Source organism: Meles meles, chromosome 20 (assembly GCF_922984935.1).
Source record: "Meles meles chromosome 20, mMelMel3.1 paternal haplotype, whole genome shotgun sequence".
Classification (NCBI taxonomy): Eukaryota; Metazoa; Chordata; class Mammalia; order Carnivora; family Mustelidae; genus Meles; species Meles meles.
Window position 1 is genome coordinate 20901115 of NC_060085.1, and position 22451 is coordinate 20923565.

Below are 22451 nucleotides of genomic sequence, written 5' to 3' on the forward strand. Positions count from 1 at the left end.
GTTCGGCCACAGCAAGCCGCTGCAAGCAGCAGTCTCAGACCCACAAGGCCCTGGCCCAGAGGCCCGCAGATGGGGATCAGAGTGCAGTTTAACACAGAGCAATACCTATCCGAGGACTGTGCACCCCACCTGCCCCCCAGCCCCGGCCCCATCCTGACCCTCCTCCCTGTAGTGTCCCCTCCCTCACCTCCCTCTGTTGGGCTTCAGGGCACACTCAGTCCCTGGGAGTACAACCTGCTGTCCCATCAGAACTTGTCCCTCCAAAGCCGTCATCATGTTGTCATTGCACCTCCTCACCAACTGCTGTCTGCTGCCCCCACTGTCATCGTTCCTCTGTCACTCACCACAGAGGACAGGCCTCTGTGTCTTCATTAAGGAGACCAGACATGAGGTCCACAGCCTCAGTGGCTGGTGGGCATCAGCACCAGGAGCTCAACCACAAAGGCCATGGAGATTTCCAGCTGAAGATGCCTCCCCAGCCTCAAGGCAGCGTGTCCCCAAAACATGTAGCCCTTTGGGCCCTGCCCCTGTTACAGAGGCCTCTGGGGCCAAAATCCACTGTGCCTTTTCTTCCCCTGAGATGTGGAGCCATCTGACAGCTAGCCGAGAGCACAAACGGGCTCAGAACTCATATGGGTGCCAGGGGGCAGAGCTGGGCCCTACGCCAGCTGGGCACAGAAGAGAATCAGGCATCAGACCAGGCTGCGGCAGGAAGCTGGGCATGCCTGCCCCCAGGTGTGGGAAGGAAAGGGGCTGAGCCCCTCGTGGGCATGCCCATGCCACAGCGCCAGTGCTTCGAGGCGGCAACTGAGACATCCACCTAGTAGGAGCACACAGGCCAGAGCGATGACTCCTGTAGCCTCTGCCAGAATCCTCCAGGACAGGAGCGGCATGCACTTGTCACTGTTCTCTTGTCATCAGGATCCTGAGTCCCACAAGGACTCCACCTCTCTCACTCGTGGTCATCTCTCTTTGCCAGCAACTTTCAGCCCAGACAAGACTGCCCTCAGGGCTATCGGCTGTGCAGTGGGGACCTCAGGCCAGCCCTGGACCTCTGTTAACAGGACAGAGAGAGAGAAGAATGGCCAGGCCACCGCAGGAGCTGCCCCCTCCTCCTAGGCTGAGTCACTCCAGCTTCGATTTTCCACTAGCCCCAGTGCACCTGGGCCATGCAGCAAAGATCCATGTGCCTTGCAGCTCCCGGACACCAGGCTGCAGGGTGAACTGGATGGCTTCTAGGTCGCATGGATGGGCTCAGGCAGGCGCGCTTCCTAAAGCCCTGCAGCCTCGCCGGCTTTCTTCCCCAGAGCCTCCCTGCCCGCAGGTTACTTTGGGCTCTTGGGTGAATTTCTTCTAGGGCCTTGATGTGCACGGAGAGCTTGGGCTGTCAGCACCCTTTTGGGGAAGCTGCCCAGACCCACCTCCAGGCTTCCTAATTTCTAAGATTCGGTGGTTCTTTTCAGTGCTGAGGACCCAGAAGCTCCTGCCCCATCTGGCGGAGAGCCTGTGGGAGAATGGGCCTGTCCTGTTCTTCAGGAGCCTTGGGCTCCCTGAGGAGGACTTCAGGTAGAATCCACCTGGTGCTGTTCATCAGATTCAGAATTCTTTCCTCCTTTTAGGCAACAGCTGAGTGCCCGTCCACCCGGTCACTGCCTCGCCCCTCCTGCCACCAGCCGTCCACCATCCCACAGGACTGTGCAGTCCTGAGAACTGAGACTGCTCAGACAGTGGAGTTCTGCCTTGTGTTCTGCTGCAGGCCTCCACTCCAGTTCCAGACCAGTGGGGAGGAAGAGGAAGGACATCACCACTTTATCTCAGGAGGGGCCGGGCCCCTCCTGACCACATCCTTCTTGAAGGCTGGATTCCAGCTTCTTCCCTTCCAGAGCCTCTCAGGCCCTAGCTTTCCCTGTTCAGTACCTGGAGCAAGGAGAGCCCAGACCCCAGACTCCTGAGGCCCAGTTTAGCTACAATTGCCTGAGTACAAAGCCAGTGGCCAGGTGCGCAGGTTCTGAGCTGCTGCCCTGCCCTGACAGCCCAAAAGGGAGATTATGCTTCCCGGCTCCGCTGGAGTAAAGGCACATTTCTTGTCCCTGGTATCGGGTCTCCAGGAGGAGCTGGCTAACAGGATTCACATGTCCTCTGCTGCTCTGCTCTGGCAGAGGGTTCCTCGGAGCCTGAGGTCTAGCCATTCCTCATTTCATCTCCTTCCTGCAAAGTCACTCATCCCAGCCATGGCTGGGGGAAGGGGAGCAAGTATTCTGGCACTGAATGCCTTCCTTAGCACAGGTGGACACTCTGTTTCCCTTTGTCCAAGGCCACTCTACCTTGCGTCTGTGGCATGTGGGTGCCAGGAACGGGACCTTTCTCTAAGACCTCAAAGCACCATTGGTTCCACAGTCCTCCCCCTTCTTGGGAAGCCACTGGTCCAGCCAGACCTGAGCTACAACTCTTGGGCTGTATACTTTTTCCTCCAGCAGGCACACTGAACACCGGTCCCTGCCTGAAAACCTCTTGTGCTTTCCAAACCCAGTCAGTGGGCAGAGCTTGCTTGCTACCACAGGCCCTCTGGGACCCAGCCCTTGCCCAGCCCCCGAGCCGGGCACTAGCTCTAGGAGGAAGCAGTGTCTGCCTCCTGCCCTCAGTGCTCCCTGGTTTTCCCACTGGGCCAGGGCAGTCAGAGAGCCCTGACATGGCTCTGGGGAGGAGCTCTGTGGCCTGCCCTCTTCTACATTCTGTCTCCTCAGCCCCTTCCACTCCGCTCTGCTCATTTCTTCTGTTCTCTATCCTCTTCCTGGCAAGTCCCACAAGCTGCAGACATTCATTCCTTGCTGTCCTCTCAGCTTGCCTCCCCCTAAGTATTCTGATGCCCACTCCCTCTGTGCCATCCTCGTAAGCAGCTTCTGTCCCTCTCCTGTGGGCCACAGCATCTCACTTGGCCAGCTTTTTGGGGGCTGGCGTGTCACTCCTACACGTGCTTGGTACATAGCGCACACCTGGAGAAGCCAGAGGCCATAGAATGGGCTTCTCCCTAAGGATGGCTCAAGAAGTAACCCCCTTCCTGCCATCTGTTTCCACCCTTCAGAGGTGCCAGCAGCCCCCAGCAGCTGGAGCCTGGATAGTGGAGCCCAAGAGGCCCAGCCCTTCCTGTCTGCCCACATGGGGCACATCCTGGCCCCCCCAATGCCTCCCCGAAGCCTACTACATGGTAAGAAGACCTCCATCGGGTCCCCCAGATAGTCCCTGGTTTCAGACTCTACTCAGGGGCAAGGGCAGCAGCCCTCCAAACTAAGAAGATGGGCCATTCTCTGGGCTGACTCAGCCAAGGAAAAACCATCCCCACCACGGAAAGGATCCTGCTGGGCTTTGGGGTCTGTGCGGTTTCCAAGTACAGCAGGTGAGCTCCGTCAGGTCTTCCCAGCCAGGGGGGCTGAAGACAATGGAACCAACTGTGCCAAGCCTGCTACCCACCAGCTTGCCGGAGGGCTGCCAGTTGGCGGCGGCCTGTCATCCTGTGGGCTCCGATGTACTCGACCTTCTTGACTTTTTGTGTGGCATAGGTGTCTTTTACTCCAGCAGCCTGTTTTGGAGAACTCCAGTGAAAAGAGAGGTTTTCCTGTGGCCTTCAACACTGAGAGGTCCCCAGGAGCCTCTTCCCACGGCTGCCCAGTTGGCCCAGCAAGATGTGCCCACACAGCCCCGGAGGGGTCTCAGCTGAGGCTCTGGTTCTATTCCCTTTGCAGGTCATTACTCCCTACACTTCGACGCCTTCCACCACCCCCTGGGTGACACCCCCCCGGCCCTGCCTGCCCGGACTCTGCGCAAGGTAATGTACTGAGGCAGCAGCCCCAGCGGGGGTGGGGGTGGTGAGCGGAACCTTCTCGTCTGCTCTGGAATCAGCTCTACAAAATGAGCCACAGCCCTCCCTGCTCCCTCCTGGAGCGCCCAGCCCGACAGAAGCTAGGGGTGCCCAGGGCCATGCTTGAAATGCAGATTACTGATGTGCCCTGGAACCAGTGTGAGGGGGCCAGGGAGGTCAGGGGGACAGCAACACACGGTGCCCAGGGTGCACAGGCAAGGGGCAGTGAGGGGCTGGGGGGCTCCTGCTGGTGTCACCAGGTAACGGCACATCACAATTCAAGAAGGCAAGAAATAACTCCCATGGTAGATGGTAGGATATTTTAAACTAGAGTCCAGTCAAAAGCAAGAGGCAGGAGGCAGCAAAGTCTCATGAAAAATCACTTGGTTTTCTGCACATTGGAAAAGATGGACTCAGTCACAGATTTTAGCAGCAGAGCCCATTCTGGCCCATGGTCCTGGGGGTTCTTTCTGCCCTGCCCCCTGGCCTGCTGACCCAGCCTTTCTGTCAGCACCCCAGAGCCACGGGGTACAAATGCCTAGTGCTCAGGGCAGAGCCATTTCTGCCCACAGAGATGCTGCTGATTCTGGGGCTCCCCTGGCTTGCTGGGAGGTAGCTGCCGAAGAGACCAGTGGGCAGCCAATGAGTGCGAGCACCTGGCCCTTTCTCCACGCAGCAAGCCGCCAGCCCGTCTGCAGGAGAAGTTCTAACGTGCCCATCCTTTGCTTTGCAGTCTCCTCTCCACCCTATCCCGGCCTCCCCCACGAGCCCCCAGTCGGGTCTGGATGGCAGCAACTCTACCCTGTCGGGCAGCGCCAGCAGCGGCGTGTCCTCCCTGAGCGAGAGTAACTTTGGGCACTCCTCGGAGGCCCCGCCTCGGACCGACACCATGGACTCCATGCCGAGCCAGGCCTGGAATGCCGACGAAGATCTCGAGCCACCCTACCTCCCTGTCCACTACAGCCTCTCCGAGTCCGCCGTCCTGGACTCCATCAAGGCCCAGCCATGCCGAAGCCACTCAGCCCCCGGGTGCGTCGTCCCTCAGGACCCCATGGACCCACCCGCGCTGCCACCCAAGCCCTACCACAGCCGCCTGCCAGCCCTGGAGCACGAGGAGGGCGTGCTGCTTCGCGAAGATGCTGACCGGCCCCGGGGCCTGCACCGCAAGGCCTCGCTGCCCCCTGGGAGTGCCAAGGAAGAGCAGGCCCGCCTGGCCTGGGAGCACAGCCGTGGGGAACAGTGAGGGGCAGGGAGGCGGCGGGGATGCCGCCCGCGGTGAGCAGCTTGCCCGGCCATTCCAGGTCTGAAAAGCAAGTCCCCCCTACCCCAGGGAGCCGGAGAGGCCCGGCACTCAGGAGAGAGCCACCCCGAGTCTACGTTCTACTGCCGTGAACTCGTGTGTTGCCATGTACAGAGGCCACAGCAGCATGAAGGGTTGTGGCTTCTCTTTTTAGTTCATTTTCTACCTTTCCATTTCTATGGGTTTTCCTTTTTTTCCTTTGTGCAGTAGATGCTTTCTTCCTCCTGCAGTTCCAGACCACGTGGAGCTATACGGAGATATTGCACAGACAGAATTGCTTTGCAGCTTTGCCGGGCCCAGGGGTCGGAGCCCAGGCCCTCCCTCCAGGGCAGAGAGGCACAGAAGAATGGAAATTGCACTAGGGACTTCTTCCGCTGCTGCATGGACAGAAGAGCTCATGGTTGTATTCAGGGATTGCAAGGACCACGTGGACTACACGTCACAGGTGGACAAGGGAGCTACAAGCTGTTTTGCACAAAAGCCTACCCACCCGCCCACTCTTCCATCCGGGAGTGTGCACCTGAGGGGCTGCTTGGGCCAACCTGCCAGTTCAGGCATGTGACCTGGCCTAAGGCACGCCCAGGGCACACTGCCAGGTTTCCGTGGGCCAGCCCTACCTTCCACTCTACCTTGGATTTTTCCCTCCATCGCTTTTATTTCTGACAATTTGCTCACTTCCACTCTCAACACACCTCATGCCCTGCAGGAGCCCCTCTGGCGAATGGATCTGCAAAGGTTATCTCCCACCCTCTGGGGTTTGAATGGGGGTATGGAGCCAGAGGGACTGCCCTAGGCACCTTCCTCCCCGGGGTCCAGGAGGCCAAGTGTTGAGAGAAGAGCTGGCATGGGAGTGAGGCTGGGGTGTGGCAGGGGCGGGAAATCCTCTGAGCTTTCAGAAGTGGCCAGAATGCCTGTCGTCCAGCTCCTGAATCAGGGATTTTCAGCACTACCTCTGAGCAGTGGGGCTGGCTGCTCAGCCAGGCTTCCAGCCCTGAGGACTCGTGGTCAGGTTCAGCAAGCTCCTGGGTAAAGAGGGTGGGAGGGAGCTCCCCCTTCTGGAAGCAGAGAGCCAAGCAGGTTGAATTATCCTCTCCCAAGTGGCCAAGAGCAGTTGTCGTCTCAGCCCCTGCCCCTTGTCCTGCTGCACCTCCCTCCCCCACCCCCAACATACTCCAGGCCCACAGGGACCACCACTCAGGGTTCGGGGCGGGCATGAGGCTACTTTCTCCAGCCTCCCCAGTCTGTTGGGCAGAGGGCAGTGGTGTCTTTATAGGAAACTCTTTCAGGTCATGGCACTGATTTTCCTCTTGGTTCATTATTTGGGGGGATAGGGTGGGACGGGAATAGTATCTTACCAGGGTGCTTCTAAGTTACTTAAGAAAAAAAAAGTCTACAGTATTTTTCTTTCATTTGCCTGAGTTCACAACTTTGGTGGTCACAAGGCGGCCTTCTCCTTGTTGAGCAGGTGTGTTCTCCTGTAGTTCTCTTCTGCAGGCCTGACTCCGTGGCCAGGCCCTGGGCCCTAGACCCCCACCCCTTCCCTACAGTCCCTCTTTCCAAACAGACAAGGCCGGTCAGGGTGTTCTTCTCTTGTACACAAACGCCAGCTTACTGAACAGGAATGCCAGCAAGTAACCTATTGGGAAAGATGGAGGGAGGGGCGCATTACCCTCAGGGTATCTGTGGAGTGCTTCTCACCAGTGTGGGTCCTTCCCGATACTGTAAGGATGGCTCCAGGCAGAGTGGATCAGTCATCGCAGCCCCAACCTCAGAGGGCAGGCCTGGAGCATCTGGTGTTCACAAGTGTTTGAGGGTCAGGAGCTACCTCTGAGTGTGAGACTTTGGTGGGAGGGCATCGTTAGAGTTTAGAGCACTTCTGAACGTCAATCCCTGGACAAGGCGGTCATTGCATAAGAACATAGACCTTCTCCACCTGGTGGCACAGGATGGTAGGGCGGGGAGTGTGGGTTGGTTTGGCCTTGCGTCTTCATGCAAGGTGAGGAGGTTTGTTTTCCCTTTCCATTTTCCCCAACTGGATGAAAAGGACATAGTCCAAATCCCTTTTGTTGGAGAACGCCAGGTTTGAGGGGAAGTGGGAGGCCAGAAATGAGAATCCTCCGAAAAGATTGTGAAACACTGATTTTCATTCTTTCAAGCTTATTTGTAAATACTTAATTGAATGCTGTGTATTTGTACAGGAATTTGAGCAAAAAATGTATAGAGTGTGATGTCCAATTGGTATTCAGCCCTATAAATGTGTTTTTAACCTCCAGCATTCTGTGCTTATTTAAGACTTCTAACCATTTCTTTTATGTATTTATGTTTAAAAAAGTGATTTAAAAATGATCTTACCTGTACCAGAAAGCAAAGTTAAAAGAAAAAAAAAATTTGTACTAGTGTCCCAAGAGGTATTTTACTGTATATATTGTGGTAGCATGTTCTAAATCCAACAAGTAATGTGAATTTTAGATGTAAATATCTGCCACTTGATTTTTTCCCCTTTCCCCACTCCCTTGACTGCTGTGATGTGAATTAAAGATGAATACCTGATACTGACCCACTGAATTCACTGATGGGAGCAGCCCAAGTGCCCCCTCTCCAATCCTCGTCGCTGGGCTCCAAGCCCTTTAGCTCCATAGAAATCTCTCTGCCCAGAGCCAGCCTTTCCAAAATCCTGCCTTGAGACAGAAACTGAAAGGAGGACAGCCAAAGAGGAAACCCTCTCCAGTGCCTGTCCGCTGACTGGTGGGCCCCTACCTACTCAAAAGGCGCTCCAGGCAACCAGGGATCCCCGGAGCGTCGCCGCCGGCGGCAGCAGTCCAGCCCTTTAGCTCCCCACCGACGCGGGCCAGCTCGGATCGCACACCGACAGCGCCTAACCAGGCCAGGCGCTTCGCTGGGGCCTGGGACGGCAGCTTGGGGAGGGGGGTTGCTTCCTATGGGAAATCCTCCAGCCCAGCGTCTGTCCACCCGAGCTGGTGTCCGGTCAGCCCGAACAAGGCGGCCTCCAGTCTAATGCGCACCTTCGGGCCTGGTCGGCAGGCCTCGCGGGCGCTCCACGAAGCCTAGGTCCCCCACTCAGGGGATCGTTTGAAAAAATGGAAAGGACCGTCACCCGAAGCCTGCCCTTTGGGCACCGATTGACGCCAGAGATGCTGGCCTGAGCCACGAGTGGGGACCCCGGAAGGAGAAGTCCTCGGGGCTTCTCGGGCCAGCGTAGGGCCCAGAGCACGGGGTACTGGGGATAATTCTGGAGGCGCGGAGGCGCGGAGCTGCGGCCGAATACCACCCCACCCCGAGGCTTCCGGCTTCAAGCACTGCCGCTGCCCCTACTCAAGATGGCGGCCCGGGTCGCTTCCGCCGCCCCCGCGGCCGCTTCCGGCCGGACGCCCTGGTTCAATCAGCGGCCGACAACTGTCTAGGGCTAAGGGCGGGTGACGCTACCAGCCAATAGGGAAGGGCAGCGTGGAGCCGCCCGTCTGGGCTCCCAGGCGCGTGGACCAATAGGAGTGCGGCGTGTGGGAGGGCGCGGGGGCCGCCCGCCAATGGGGAACTACGGCGCGCGGCCGGGACCTGGAGGTAGCGCCTCACGGCGGGCGCGGTTCAGTCGGGCGGCGGCGGCGGCGGCGGAGGAGGAGGAGGAGGAGGTGGTGGAGGATGTGGGCCACGCACGGGCTGGCGGTGGCGCTTGCTCTGAGCGTGTTGCCGGGCGGCCGGACGTTGCGGCCGGGCGACTGCGAAGGTGCGGCGGGGCCGGGGTCCGCGCGCCAGTGCTGGCTTGGCGGCGCTGAACACCACCGAACGGCCGAGAGGCCGGAGCTGGAACGGGAGGGGGCGGCGGCCGGTCCCAGCGGGGTCCACCTGAGAAGGGGCAGACGCCGGCCTAGGAAACACCTCCCAGGCCTAGGAAGCTAGTCCGACAAGAAAAAGTTGGGACCCGATCGTGCAGAGAACTTGGCTTGACATTGCGATAACGCCGGAGTTTTTGTTCTTTCCCATCACTGGGGCAGAGGCTCTCCCTGGCTCAGGTCCGGAGCCCCTAGGGCCAGCCTTGAGCACCGCGCCGGGTCTGGTGCGCTTGCGGAGCCGCACCTCGGGGTCCGGTGTTGTGTTTGGAAATGAGAAGCATTGGGATCGTTTTTGTCTTCGCTCTCCGGTTTGGCCTTTTATGAGGTCACAGTGAGCCCATCTCAAGGACACGTGTTCAGTCTCGGCTTAAACTTTGTGGAAGGAGCAGGGAGAAGCCGTGTGGGGGTCATTTGGTGATGCTCGTTCCCCGCGTGCCCTGGGTGTACCAGGGGACCCCAGCAACCCGGAGCCGGGTTCTATCGGCCCGTGGGCACCTGAGAAACCCGGGTGATGGAAAAACTCACCTCCGTGTCTCCTATTAAAATTGCTGACAGTGTTCCCTCCTGGTGGATTGGGGTGCAACTTGGTGATTGCTGAGCATCTCCCTTCCCTCTCTTTTCCAGTCTGTATCTCCTATCTGGGAAGATTTTATCAGGACCTCAAAGACAGAGATGTCACATTCTCACCGTCCTCTATTGAAAAAGAACTTATAAAATTCTGCCGGGAAGCAAGAGGCAAAGAGAATCGGTTGGTGAGTAGCTGGTTCCCCTCCCTGGCTGGCCCTGCCCACTTGTGCTCAGGAGGTGTGCTGTTGTGTCAGTGCGCTGGTGTGGGACTCGAGTGCTTTCATGCATTCTGGAGTTGGGCTACTTTTTATCATGTTAGTTTTGACTAAGCACCTACTGTGTGCTGGGCACTGGGGGGATCAGTGGGGAGAAATGTCAGGCAAATGATGCCATGGGATGAGTGTCCTGGAGAAAATGACCAGGTGCCGTGGCAGAGAGGGCAGATGTAGATGCAGGTAGAATAGTCAAGACTCTGAGGAAGAGCATCCCTGGCAGAGGAACAGCCATTGTGAGCAGGAGAGGCCATGTGCAAAGACACGAGAAGATAACAAACTGGGCAAGGGGGTGGGTGGGGAGGGAGCTAGGGCTAAATTGAGGACAAGAGCCTTACTAATGAACCAAGGACTTTTGTAGCTTTAATTTCCCTGGCAGTCGCTGGTTTGTCTGTCTCTGTTTAAAGGTCTGAATCCTGGTGACTCACAAACTTATTTGGAGGCTGTCAGCTCCGGAACCGGGCATGTATTAAGAGCCCAGGGTTTACACTGACCGAACCTGACTGCCAGTACAGGCAGGGCATGGGAGCGTGAGGCCCTGCCAGAGAGAGAGGTTCTGAGCGGTCAGTGTGTTGCGGAGGAGAAGGCCCTCCAGCGGAACCGCCTGAAGGCCACTGTCCTCTCTTGCTGCAGTGCTACTACATTGGGGCCACAGATGACGCTGCCACTAAGATCATCAATGAGGTGTCCAAGCCCCTGGCTCACCACATCCCTGTGGAGAAGGTCTGTGAGAAGCTCAAGAAGAAGGACAGCCAGATCTGTGAGCTCAAGTATGGTGAGTGTGGCGAGTCCTTACTGAATCAGCACAGAGCCTCCACGCTCAGGCTTCACGGAGCTGACTTTCTAGCTGGGAGAGGCGGGTGAGAGACAAGAGTGCGGCCAATGAGCTGGGTAGTAGACGGTGGCGCCAAGTGAGGGGTCGGGGGTACGGATCTGGCAGGAGAGGCCTCGTGGAGGAGATGACACTCAGCAGACTTCAAAGGCGGCAGATCAGCGGAGAGGAGCTGTCGGAAGAGCGTTGCAGGCAGAGGACACAGTGTAGGACGGGTGGGCAGGGCACAGGGCCTCGCAGACTGGGGAACATTTGGCTTTAGGTCTTTAATCTGAGTGAAGTTGGGAACGTGGTTTTGTTTGGTTTTGGGTTGCGGGGGCACAGAGAGGTTTTTCCACCCCAAGACTGATTTATTTTAGAGAAGGAGGGAGCAGGGGGAGAATCTCAAGCTGGCTCCTCACTGGTGTAGAGCCCTGTGCGGGGCTTCGTCCCACGACCCCCGAAATCGTGACCTGAGCCAAAATCGAGAGTCGGACACTCAACCAGCTGAGCCACCCAGGCCCTGGCAACACGGGTTTTGAGCGGAGAAGGGATGTGGCCTGACCTGGGCTTAATTGGCTCATCCTGCTAAAGGCCCAGTGATCTTTATTATTTTGAAGAAAAACGCTGTGTGCAGACAGGCAGGCCCAAGAGTTCCAGGCGCTGCGGCACCCCTCTTGTTGAACGGATCTCTGGTGGAAAAAAGCAGGCCAGGTGCTCAGAGTCATGACCTGGAATAGTTATCCTTCTCTATAAAACCAACATATTTTATTGTGACTTGAGTGTCCAAGGGCCTGTGTTTGCCCACTTGTGTCAAGGATGCCTAGTCTCCTGAGAGGGACCTGGGGCAGGAGCAGTTGGCGCGCAGTCGCTCTGTGCTCACAAGTCTTGGGGAGTGAGGTCCTAACCAGGGCCTTTGTGGGGAGATTGGAACTAGGGGATCTGTCTGCCCTGTCACCCTGGAGCTGTCACTCTGCAGTGACTTCATCTCTACTGTGACTAGTTGTCAAGGCACTTGGGCGGGACGGGGGGTGCGGAGCAACACCACATTTCTTCTGTAAGGTTTGTTCTATGAGGACCACGTGGCCTCTGTCCCGGTCCTGGGCAGCACTGCATGTCCGGGTGGATGCTGCCAGGGTGAGAGCGGCCTTCTGGTGAAGGGGCCTCAGGCCAGTTCCCCCAGGTCGGGGCGGTGAGCACGGACACGCAACTGCAGGTGTCTGAAATGTCTGTCCCCCTCCAACCAGTAGGGCTGCTTGTTTTAAGGGCTTGGAGGGCTGTGCAGGGGTGACCCTTCCTGGCACTGGGGCTGGGGACGGGGTGGGGTATCTGCAGCCACTCCCACCAGCTCTCCCTGCTTTCTCCTCCAGACAAGCAGATCGACCTGAGCACGGTGGACCTGAAGAAGCTCCGAGTCAAAGAGCTGAAGAAGATCCTGGACGACTGGGGGGAGACGTGCAAAGGCTGCGCGGAGAAGTCTGACTACATCCGGAAGATTAACGAACTGATGCCTAAATATGCCCCCAAGGCAGCCAGTTCACGGACTGATTTGTAGTTGGCCTGGTCCCTGCTGCACCTGAGGGGAAAGCAACTCACCTGCGTCTTCCCCACAGCCTTTTTGTAATTTATTTTTTAGGCGGGCTCCTGACAGTGTCAGGCGTGAAGCCTGGAGCTTTCCTGACGAAGCTGGCTCTCCAGCGCCCCCCTGGGGGGATTCACTTTGTTTTGTTGCTGGTTTACTCTAGGACTTCAAAGTGTGTCTGGGAATTTTTTATTAAAGGAAGAAAATTTCTAGCTGTCCTTGGAGAATTAAAGTGAATCTGAAATGGGATTTCAACCCTATCGAAGATCCCACCAGTTTATGCTTTCCAGTTCACAAAGAATTGTCCGATATCGTCACATTCATCTCTCGGCAACCAGGGCTGCAGACGCCAGGGCAGGACACTGGCTGAGGTGTCAGGGGCGGGGCGGGGCGGGGGGGCGGGGGCGGCGAGCCCGGGAGGAGGCTGTGCCTGATGCGCCACCCCGAGGTGACTTCAAGTGGGAGTTCCAGGAGAGGAGTCAGAAGCTGTGGGGCTTCGTGCGGAGCACAGGGGGTTGAATCTGGTGTACGAGGGAGGGGTTTTCATGGGGCCTTCTCAGAGGACCTCAGTAACTGCCAGTGTTCAGTACCCTCACGTTCCTAGACGCACTCTTGGCCTGGCTACCTCCACCCACGACTATCCAGATCCAGCTGTCTGCTTGGTTTGTGGTCTGGTGTCCCAAGCTTGATGCCTAATTGGGGTTTTGCAAGACTTACAGGGGTTGGTTTATACAAAGTCAGTGAGAGGCTGCCTTTTACCTTGTTGATCAAGAGAAGTCCAACCAACGAAGTCTTGTCCCCAGAGTCTGGTTTTTCAGTTCCTCTCCAGGGATGGCTTTGGGAAACCCAGTTACCAGCATGAGCTCTGACTTGGTGGAGAACCCTCTGCTTCTTGGGTCTGCCAAGACCACCTGAAGGGAAGGACTAAAGCAGTGCTTCCCAAGAAGATCTCAGATCACATCGTTTATGCTGCTAAATTCAGTTTGCCTCCATAGGCCTTGTTACCACCTGCTGTGGCGTCCACTAAGGAGAGCCAGCAGCAGTCCCATGTTTCATATCTTCAACACCAGCTTTCTAGGAGGGAGGCAAGAAGGTTGAGCTACCTCTCAGGCCAAGACTTCCTTCTTTGGGAGAATTAGGTGGGCTATTAAGATCTGACAAGTGCAGTGCCCTGAGGCCCCAGCAGGTACTGGGAAAATCCACACCTCAAGACAGAAGTCTTAGGAGGTGGACAGCCATGGCCTACAGGCCACACTGAACACAGGCACAGGGAAAACCACCCAACCAGTACTGCTCTAGGGCTGACCCCTAAGGCAATCTACAAAGGCTTAACTCATTCTGGAAGTGTTCAGAGCAGGCAACTGTTAACAGGTGTTCCTTATAAGAGCTTTCCCCTTGAAACTGCCTCAGCTGCTCCAGGAGCAGCTTTATTTACGACCGTGGGAGGAGAAAGAACTGGTAGGCTCTTTCCCACCCCTGCGGTTTCCTTGCAGAAGTTGGGTCAGGTTCTGCGATGCGCCCAGCAGCTCTCTGGAGATGACACGTTCCCAACGGGGCTTGGGCAACTGGGCAGGATTCTCCCCGCAGCCGCACCTCACCTCTGGAGAAGAGGTCCTGGCCCACTAGCCAGTGAGAGGTAAGTGTCCAAGCTGTGGTAACTACTGGATTTGGCCTCCTCGCCCTTGGTTCTGTTGACGCTGCCCTTACAGCCCACTATCTGCTCGGGAGGCCGCAGCAGAGGTTGGACCCTGTGGCACCAAGGAGACTATTCCCATTCGGTAAACGGCAGGTTTGTTACATGGTTCGGGTTTCTCTGTCAGAACCCATACGGGCCTCGCCTTTTGGACTCATAGCCCGTGGTCGTCGCGGCCTTTCCGGGGGCTACTGCGTGATACGTAAACGCGGAGGATGTCTGCTTTGCGGGGTGTGGGTCCTGGACGGGGCCTAGGAAGCGGCGTGCTTAGGTCCTCTCGCCTGTCTATCCCAGACCACAGTCGGGAGATGGCGTGGAGATGCCAGGTTGGGGAGATGCCAAGTAAAGAGGCCGTGCTGGGTCAAGACGAGGGAGCCTGGCGCCCAAAGACACTGCCACTCCCATTCCACGCAGCCCGGACCCCCGAACCGGAAGCGGGAGGCCTAGGGCCTGCAGCCCGGGGCGGTCCGGGACAGGGCGAACCAGCCGGGTTCTCGCGAGGTCCCGAATCTCCGCGTAGCCCGGCCCCTTAGCCGCGCGGTGGCGCCAGAGCTCGCTGTCGGGCAGCTCTCGCTCGCGCGCCCGGGGGGGGGGGGGGGGTCACGTGACATGGGGCGGCGCATTCCGATGACGCCAGCCCGGCGCAGCTCCGCTCCGCCCGCTGCGGGGTCACGTGACAGTCCGGCGCAGCCTGATAACGCGAAGCCCAGCCCCTGGGCGCCGCTCCCGCCCCGCCCCGCTGCCACCGCCGCGCCGAGTCCTTTTGTCCAAGATGGCGGCGCCGGGGGCGCTACCTCCCCGGCCGCCGCCGCCGCCGCTGTGAGGGGCCTGCGGGCCGCCCGCCCGCCCGCCGCGCCGGCGCCATGAAGAGGCAGAGCGAGCGAGACTCGAGCCCGAGCGGGCGCGGCTCGTCATCGTCGGCCAAGCGGCCGCGGGAGCGCGAACGGGAGGCGGAGGCGGGCGGGCGGCGGGCAGCGCACAAGGCCTCGGGCGGCGCCAAGCATCCCGTTCCAACGAGGGCCCGAGACAAACCCCGCGGTAGCGGGGGCGGCGGGGGTGGGCATCGTGACGGCCGCGGCGCAGGGGACGCAAATCACCGTGCGAGCAGCGGCCGCTCCTCGGGCTCGGGCGCCGGCGGCGGGGGACGCGGCGGCAAGGCCTCCGGGGACCCAGGCGCTTCAGGTGCTTCACCCCGCGCGTCTCCACTGCCACCACCTCCGCCACCTCCCGGGGCCGAGCCCGCGGGTCCCGGCTCGTCGGCGGCGGCGCCCGAGTACAAGACGCTGCTCATCAGCAGCCTCAGCCCCGCGCTGCCCGCCGAGCACCTCGAGGACCGGCTCTTCCACCAGTTCAAGCGCTTCGGCGAGATCAGCCTGCGCCTGTCGCACACACCGGAGCTGGGCCGCGTGGCCTACGTGAACTTCCGGCACCCGCAGGACGCACGCGAGGCCCGCCAGCACGCCCTGGCCCGCCAGCTGCTGCTCTACGACCGGCCGCTCAAGGTGGAGCCCGTGTACCTGCGTGGCGGTGGCGGTGGCGGCGGCGGGAGCAGCCGGCGAAGCAGCAGCAGCAGCGCTGCCGCCTCCACGCCGCCCCCGGGGCCGCCGGCGCCAGCCGACCCGCTCGGCTACCTACCCCTGCACGGTGGCTACCAGTACAAGCAGCGCTCGCTGTCCCCTGTAGCCGCCCCGCCGCTGCGAGAGCCCCGCGCCCGCCACGCTGCAGCAGCCTTTGCCCTGGATGCTGCCGCTGCCGCCGCAGTGGGACTATCCCGGGAGCGGGCCTTGGACTACTACGGGCTGTATGACGACCGCGGGCGCCCCTACGGCTACCCTGCTGTGTGCGAGGAGGACCTGATGCCTGAAGATGACCAGCGGGCCACGCGCAACCTCTTCATCGGGAACCTGGACCACAGCGTGTCTGAGGTGGAGTTGCGGCGGGCCTTTGAGAAGTACGGCATCATTGAGGAAGTGGTCATTAAGAGACCTGCCCGTGGCCAGGGTGGTGCGTATGCCTTCCTCAAGTTCCAGAACCTAGATATGGCCCACAGGGCTAAGGTGGCCATGTCGGGCCGGGTGATTGGCCGAAACCCCATTAAGATAGGCTATGGCAAGGCCAACCCCACCACTCGCCTCTGGGTGGGCGGCCTGGGACCTAACACCTCACTGGCCGCTCTGGCCCGGGAGTTTGACCGCTTTGGGAGCATTCGGACCATTGATCACGTCAAGGGAGATAGCTTTGCTTACATCCAGTACGAGAGCTTGGATGCAGCTCAGGCCGCCTGTGCAAAAATGAGGGGCTTTCCCTTGGGTGGTCCAGACCGGAGGCTGCGGGTGGATTTTGCCAAAGCAGAGGAGACTCGGTATCCCCAGCAGTACCAGCCCTCACCCCTCCCTGTGCATTATGAGCTGCTGCCAGACGGATATACCCGGCACCGAAACCTGGATGCAGACCTACGGGTGCGGGATAGGACCCCCCCACACCTTCTGTACTCGGACCGAGACCGGACCTTTTTGGAAGGGGACTGGACCAGCCCTAGTAAAAGTTCTGACCGCCGGAACAGCCTGGAGGGCTACAGCCGGTCGGTGCGCAGCCGGAGTGGGGAGCGCTGGGGAGATGGGGACCGGGGCCTGCCCAAGCCCTGGGAGGAGAGGCGGAAGCGGAGGAGCCTTTCCAGTGACCGAGGGAGGACAACCCACTCCCCTTACGAGGAACGGAGCAGGACCAAGGGTGGTGGGCCGCAGGTGGACCGGGGCTCTGACCGCACTCCTGAGCGCAGCCGTAAGGAGAACCACTCCAGTGACGGGACCAAGGAGTCCAGCAGCAACTCCCTCAGCAACAGCAGACATGGGGCTGAGGAGCGGAGCCACCACCACCACCACGAGGCTCCAGACTCTTCTCATGGGAAGAAGACACGAGAGAGCGAGCGCAATCATCGGACTGCTGAGGCTGAGGCCAAGCCTCTGGAAGAGCCAAAACATGAGACCAAAAAGCTCAAGAATCTTTCCGAGTATGCCCAGACCCTGCAGCTGGGTTGGAATGGGCTCCTGGTGTTGAAAAACAGCTGCTTTCCGACATCTATGCACATCCTAGAGGGGGACCAAGGGGTTATCACTGGCCTCCTCAAAGACCACACTTCTGGGAGCAAGCTGACCCAGCTGAAGATCGCGCAGCGTCTGCGACTGGACCAGCCCAAGCTTGATGAGGTCACGCGTCGGATCAAGCAGGGGAGCCCCAACGGCTATGCGGTACTCCTAGCCACCCAGGCGACCCCCAGCGGGCCTGGCACGGAGGGTATGCCCGCGGTGGAGCCAGGCCTACAGAGGCGGCTTCTCAGGAACCTGGTCTCCTACTTGAAACAGAAGCAGGCGGCAGGGGTGATCAGCCTGCCGGTGGGTGGGTCCAAGGGCAGAGACAGCACGGGCATGCTCTATGCCTTCCCACCCTGCGACTTTTCACAGCAGTACCTCCAGTCAGCACTGAGGACATTGGGCAAGCTAGAAGAAGAACACATGGTGATAGTTATAGTAAGAGACACTGCCTAGCCCAGACTTCTCTGCAGCTCCGCATTTGTGTCACAAAAAGCAGTTATTTTAAAAACCTGATCACCACTCCCTCCCCACATCCTATCCCCTTGGTTTGAATTCTCTGCTGGGTTATTTTGGTTCATTGGATGGGGGACCAGAGTCCTGACCCCCACCAAAACTAAGTTCTTAGTTTTCTGGGCGGGGGGGGTTTGTTTGTTTTGTTTTGTTTTTTTTACAGCAATGAGAAAGGGACTCCTGTCATGTTGATTTCTAGTGTACAAGATACTGTCTGCTGTGTTCTGTATTTTTTTTTATTTTTTGACTAACTGTATGGAAAGTTGTCAGTAAAGCCTTTGTCAGAGGATGGATTTTTAATCCTGTTCAGAGTCCTGGTTTAATCAAGTTTTTCCTCCGTGAATGGAAGACTTTTCCCCACTGCATGCACACAAATGCCCTACGTCAGCTTTGCAGCCCAGGTATAGCCCCGAGTCCTGTTGTGTTGGTGGCTCAGTCCCTCAGCTCTTCAGGCCCAGTCAGGACTACGTTCACATTTGCTTTTAGCCTTGGCTGAGAGCAGGTTCACTTTGCCTCTGGACCCTGCCCTGCCTGCCTAAGCAGAGCCGGTGAGCCTAAGCTCTATAGCCTTTGGTAGTTTTAGAGTTTTTGTTTCCTGCGCTGTCTGTTCATCCGTTTTGAGCTGTGACTGTCCCACCATGCCCAGTCTTGAGGCCTTTTGCAAGCAGGTAGTGTTGAGCAGTCGTGTGGTCTTGTAGCCAGGGGGGAAGACCAGTACAGTACTGATGCCCCAGGGTCACAGATCAGACGCAGGCTCCCCCTCTTGTTCAGCCTTCACGTGACTGTTGTGGCAGCGCAGGAACCCCCAGCTGGAGGCAGAGCTGCCTCGGACTCCCGGGGACACTGGAGGCCAGATGCCAGAACAGAAGGTGGGAAGAAGATGCTTTTGGCAAATTCTTGAAATTTACCCAGTATTTGTGAATTCTGGTTCTTCCTTTCTTGTTTGGGGGCTAAGCTTTTTAGGGGACACTGAACCCCTACACTGAAGAATTTCTGCAACACTGTAAGGGAGCACAGTAGGTTAGGAAGATGCTCTTACCTGACGTACCTGTTTCCCAGGCATAAGGTGGGAGCGTGTGCCTTGGCCTCTTGCCCTGCTACAGAAGTGGGACCGCAGGGAGGTGTTTCTGTGGGGAAATGAAGTCACAGGTGCCAAGGTGTTGGGGGCAGTGCTAGTCAGCGCCAATCAAGCCAAGCTGGGGAGGAATATGGAGGCATCCTCCAGCTGGGAGGAAAAGATGGCTGGAAAGAGTAAAATACGGTCATCCCTGGTCCCTAATGAGGTCAGAGGGCAAATGAAGCCAGCACCATTGGGGACCAGGCAGGGAACCCAGTCATAAGCAGTTGTCACATAGCACAGAGTCCAGATACACTGTTCAGAGTGTTCATGAGGATCGCTGTCGGAGCTGGGGGCCAACAGCAGCCTCAGTAAGAGAAATGAGGCGACTGGCCAGGAACTCCCAGTTCTGCTGGGCACACCACTCTCTGGGCCTGGTTCCCGGCCCAGCCCATGCAAAGGAACACAGGTGACAGCTGGGATGCTTTGAGAGAAACTGTCCTGAGGTGGAGGTTGAAGCTGTGTGGACTGCCTGGAGGATACCTGCCTCTACAGGGAAAGAGGTGGCTTTTTGAGACCTTGGAGATTTAAAATCCACAGGGGAAGGTGCCTGGGGAGGTACTGCTCACTGGGCCACAGCTGGTGCTCATGAGAGAACAGACATGTTCACAAGAGAAACCATGAACGAAGGAAGTGTTTAAGCGCGTTTATTTGAGTTTGTGCTTGCGCTGTGGCCACAACTGCTAGGGGTCTGAGCGAGTCTGTGGGAGACTCAGCCGAGCACAGCTGCGCCATCCCAGGGAAGCCTGTATTGCCAGAGGCTGGAGCGGGCTTCTTCGAGAAATGCCTGGGTCCCACACAGGCCAGAGTCGCCTTGTCTGTGCAGTCCAAGACTTCTCTGGGCTGTTCAGAGTGGGTGCTCAGAACCCAGAATCCTACACCGCCCGGCAGCATCCCCAGATGTAAACCTGCTAGGAAATCTGGTTGGAGAAGACACTTCAAACCTTGCCTTGTCTACGCCTCAGGGATAGGTGTTCTCTGGCCCCCAGAAGAATTAGTTTTGGTAAAGAACCACAGCCCGCTGTGTGACCTTCCTCCTGCTCCTCTTCCTTGGACCCTCTTCTCAACCACTTCCTTCCTCTGGCTCTTAAGACACAGCAGGTTCTGTGAACTCTGACAGACTAGCAGGGCGGGTGGTCAAGGCTCTGATTGATCTCCGCCTGCCCCAGAGAGCGAGCAGTTGCACTGCAGGCGTCCAGAGCTTCCAACTGGGGGTTCGGGTCCTGTCTGACGGTCACTTAAAGGCAAAAAAACAATCCACAGCAAATTTTGCCTCATTGTTTGCTGGTATTGTACATGTTCCTTCTAAGTCACTCCGATCTTAAGCCCTGGTATAGTAAGAAAGAGGGCTGATGTCTCCTGAGCCCTTCAAGGCGTGTTGTCAAGCCAGCCAGAACTCGGCTTCCCTGTCGGAGGTCCCCATCTCCACCCCAGAGACCTGCGGCACTCCCAAGAGCTGCTGGTAGAGTCAAGGGAGCCCGCCAGCAGCTCAGCTGCGTTCACTAGAATAGTGTTCTCACTTCGTGACTTTTAACCCGCTTCCTTTTGACGCATCCAGCACCAGCAGCCCAGGCTACTCCACGCTGGGTGTCAGCAGCCCATTTAAACTGAGGCATGAAGCAGCATTAAGGGCAGAGCCCTCTGCTCTCTGCTCTCTAAAGGACCGAGAGCTTCGGTGTGTGACCAACTACATGGTGCTCCGAGCCCAGAAGGGCTTTGCCAGCCCCTGGTGAGTTTCAGCCGCCTTGTCTTGCTTGTTTACTTCACCACCAGATTTGTCCCCTCTTCTCTCGCCAAAGGGAGAAAAGTCTCTAGCTACACAACAGAAACCAAGAAGCCGTTATTTGGGCAACTCAAAGGAGGAGACTGTTGTCTCCTCTTCACTGTGGGAGGAAAGCAGGGCGAGGTGGGTTAAGTGAAAAGGTCAGAGCACATGGCACGCCCCCTGGCAGTACCCCAGTTCCACAACTGCAGGCTGATTTTGGAGGCCAGAGCCCAGTCTCTACACGCAGCCTGCCTGAGCCCCTGTTGCCCCAAACTGCCCAGCGTAAAGGACAGCTCTCGTGCGCTGTTAACTCTCCCTTGAGGAAACAGTAATGACGGCCACCCAACCAACTACAGCGGTGGCCACTCCTCAGCTTTGCCAGCATGTTCCTCCACAACTCCCCAGCTCCGCCCAATCTGTACTGCAGAGCCACCTTCTTAAGTCAGAACCCAGGACAGATAGATGTGTCCACAGGGGACCATGCCCAAACAACTCCTCCTCCACCCCAGCGTGCTTCTCGGGCACTGACCAATACTCCCTCGGGGGAGGGCAGCAGACCAGGGTTAGACACTGTGACTAAGCTACTTTCCTGCCCAGAGTGCTTTATTTGGGCAGAATGAGTTCCCACCATCCTGGACTCCTCTCTCAGAAGGCCTCTTCTCCACAGCTGGCTAGAGCTGCAGGGAAAGGGACCACTATTTGGTAAGAGAACAGGGAAAGGCCATAAACAAACAAAGACAGACTTGTAGTTTATTTTGTATTTTTTTTTTAAATAAATACACTTTACATTAAAGAAAAAGGCCTTTGATTTGTAATTTCCACATTGGGGAGAAAGGGAAGAAAAAAATTTCTGAAAAACTGAATCACAAAGAAAAAGAGAGGGAGTGAACTTATATCCTCAACTCCACAAAACCAATATCCACAACGACCTTGCTGCCCCCAAACCATGAAGGTGGGTGAATCTAGGCATTTACTCAGCAAAGAAGCACTGCCTTCCTTCCCACCTCTGGCACAAAGGAAAACCACTGAACCTGACAGCATGTGAGGCAACAGAACAGGTTAAAAAATCATATATTATATTTATAATAAAATATTCTTAATCCTTATCAATTTAAGAAACCACGATTTTCCTTTTCATTTAAATACGTATGTAAAAATGCCACTATATTGTTCTTTAGACATCATTTTCTTCCATAGAAAATGAAGTGCAGGGACAAGAGACCCGGTGGATATAAGTTCATACCCTCAGTTATAAATGCCTGGTGGTTTTTTGTTTTTGTTTTTTTTTTTCCTTTTCAAATTTTATAAAAAACTATTTCTTGTTCTTTAAGTAAAGAACGTTATACAAAGAAAATATATTGTGAAATAACCCCAGAGACATGTTTTTTTTTCCCCTTGAGGAAAGAGCTGTCCGTCCTAGAAGGGGGAAGGAGAATAGGGCCTAACCCCTGTTGTCTTTTTTGTGGTTGTTATTGTTTTAGAAGGACCCTCAGATTCCAGTGAGGCTCTCTAAGCCATAATCCTCTGAATGCAGGGCATGCAGTTCCTTAAAAGCCAGCCCTGGGAGATAAAGGGAAAGGAAGGTGTTCTCAATTCATCTGACTCAGTTTCTCGCCTGTCAAGAATGTCTTCCACATGGTGATGGCTCCTCACTCATTCAGAGATAAGATGATGTCATCTTCCAAATCAGAGTTGTCAGAGCTGTCCGCTGAAAGGTAAGAGGGAGAGACTTGATTATGCACCGGGCTTAGAGGAAGCTTTCAGGAAAAAAGCCCCTACATATACATATATTTAGACCTGAGCAAAGTTAATCACCCGTTTCCAGGAAAAAGAAAACACACCAATTAACTCCTTGGAGCTGGCTCTGGAGAATATACTTGTTGGCAACAGTGGCCATGCCTGGGACCTGTTGCTCCTGCACCTTTCACAGGGCCTGGATGCAATACTCTCTGCCTTCCAGAGGTTCTTCCTAATTGGGGGGCGCTGAAGGGGCAGGGCTGAGGGAGAAACGAGTGAACCTCTGCAGCCCTTCAGCCTC

General features: G+C 57.0%; 4 protein-coding genes across 11 annotated transcripts in view; 3 read left to right on the forward strand and 1 right to left on the reverse strand.

Annotated features, from left to right (window-relative positions):
• The window catches only part of DOCK3 (dedicator of cytokinesis 3), a 608703-nt gene extending 600997 nt beyond the window's left edge, over positions 1–7706 (forward strand). For 6 of the 7 annotated variants that reach the window (XM_045990868.1, XM_045990865.1, XM_045990867.1 and 3 more), the window contains 3 exons: positions 3083–3205; positions 3741–3823; positions 4590–7706. In XM_045990868.1, coding sequence (XP_045846824.1) covers positions 3083–3205; positions 3741–3823; positions 4590–5099 — 716 coding nt within the window. In that variant the 3' untranslated portion in view covers positions 5100–7706. The remainder of the gene's footprint in view (positions 1–3082; positions 3206–3740; positions 3824–4589) is intronic. The other variant, XM_045990869.1, reaches the window with a different exon arrangement.
• A 1029-nt stretch (positions 7707–8735) lies between these two features.
• Positions 8736–12454, forward strand: MANF (mesencephalic astrocyte derived neurotrophic factor). The gene is made up of 4 exons (XM_045989914.1): positions 8736–8898; positions 9629–9756; positions 10477–10618; positions 12025–12454. Exons 1-4 carry the CDS (start codon positions 8814–8816, stop codon positions 12207–12209), a joined length of 540 nt encoding a protein of 179 aa, XP_045845870.1. The 5' UTR covers positions 8736–8813; the 3' UTR covers positions 12210–12454.
• A 2220-nt stretch (positions 12455–14674) lies between these two features.
• On the forward strand, positions 14675–17752 carry RBM15B (RNA binding motif protein 15B). The gene has a single exon (XM_045989913.1). The coding sequence runs from the start codon at positions 14793–14795 to the stop codon at positions 17472–17474; it is 2682 nt and encodes an 893-aa protein (XP_045845869.1). The 5' UTR covers positions 14675–14792; the 3' UTR covers positions 17475–17752.
• The window catches only part of DCAF1 (DDB1 and CUL4 associated factor 1), an 88120-nt gene continuing 83072 nt past the window's right edge, over positions 17404–22451 (reverse strand). For both annotated transcript variants that reach the window (XM_045989910.1, XM_045989911.1), the window contains one exon: positions 17404–22121. In XM_045989910.1, coding sequence (XP_045845866.1) covers positions 22063–22121 — 59 coding nt within the window. In that variant the 3' untranslated portion in view covers positions 17404–22062. The remainder of the gene's footprint in view (positions 22122–22451) is intronic.

What these genes read in the sequence shown, in the direction of transcription:
- MANF (XM_045989914.1), top strand. Translation starts at nt 8,814, where the DNA reads ATGTGGGCCACGCACGGGCTGGCGGTGGCGCTTGCTCTGAGCGTGTTG. An exon ending in GCGGCCGGGCGACTGCGAAG is followed by an intron (nt 8,899 to 9,628) that starts GTGCGGCGGGGC and finishes TCTCTTTTCCAG; the next exon opens with TCTGTATCTCCTATCTGGGA. An exon ending in GATCTGTGAGCTCAAGTATG is followed by an intron (nt 10,619 to 12,024) that starts GTGAGTGTGGCG and finishes TTTCTCCTCCAG; the next exon opens with ACAAGCAGATCGACCTGAGC.
- RBM15B (XM_045989913.1), top strand. Translation starts at nt 14,793, where the DNA reads ATGAAGAGGCAGAGCGAGCGAGACTCGAGCCCGAGCGGGCGCGGCTCG.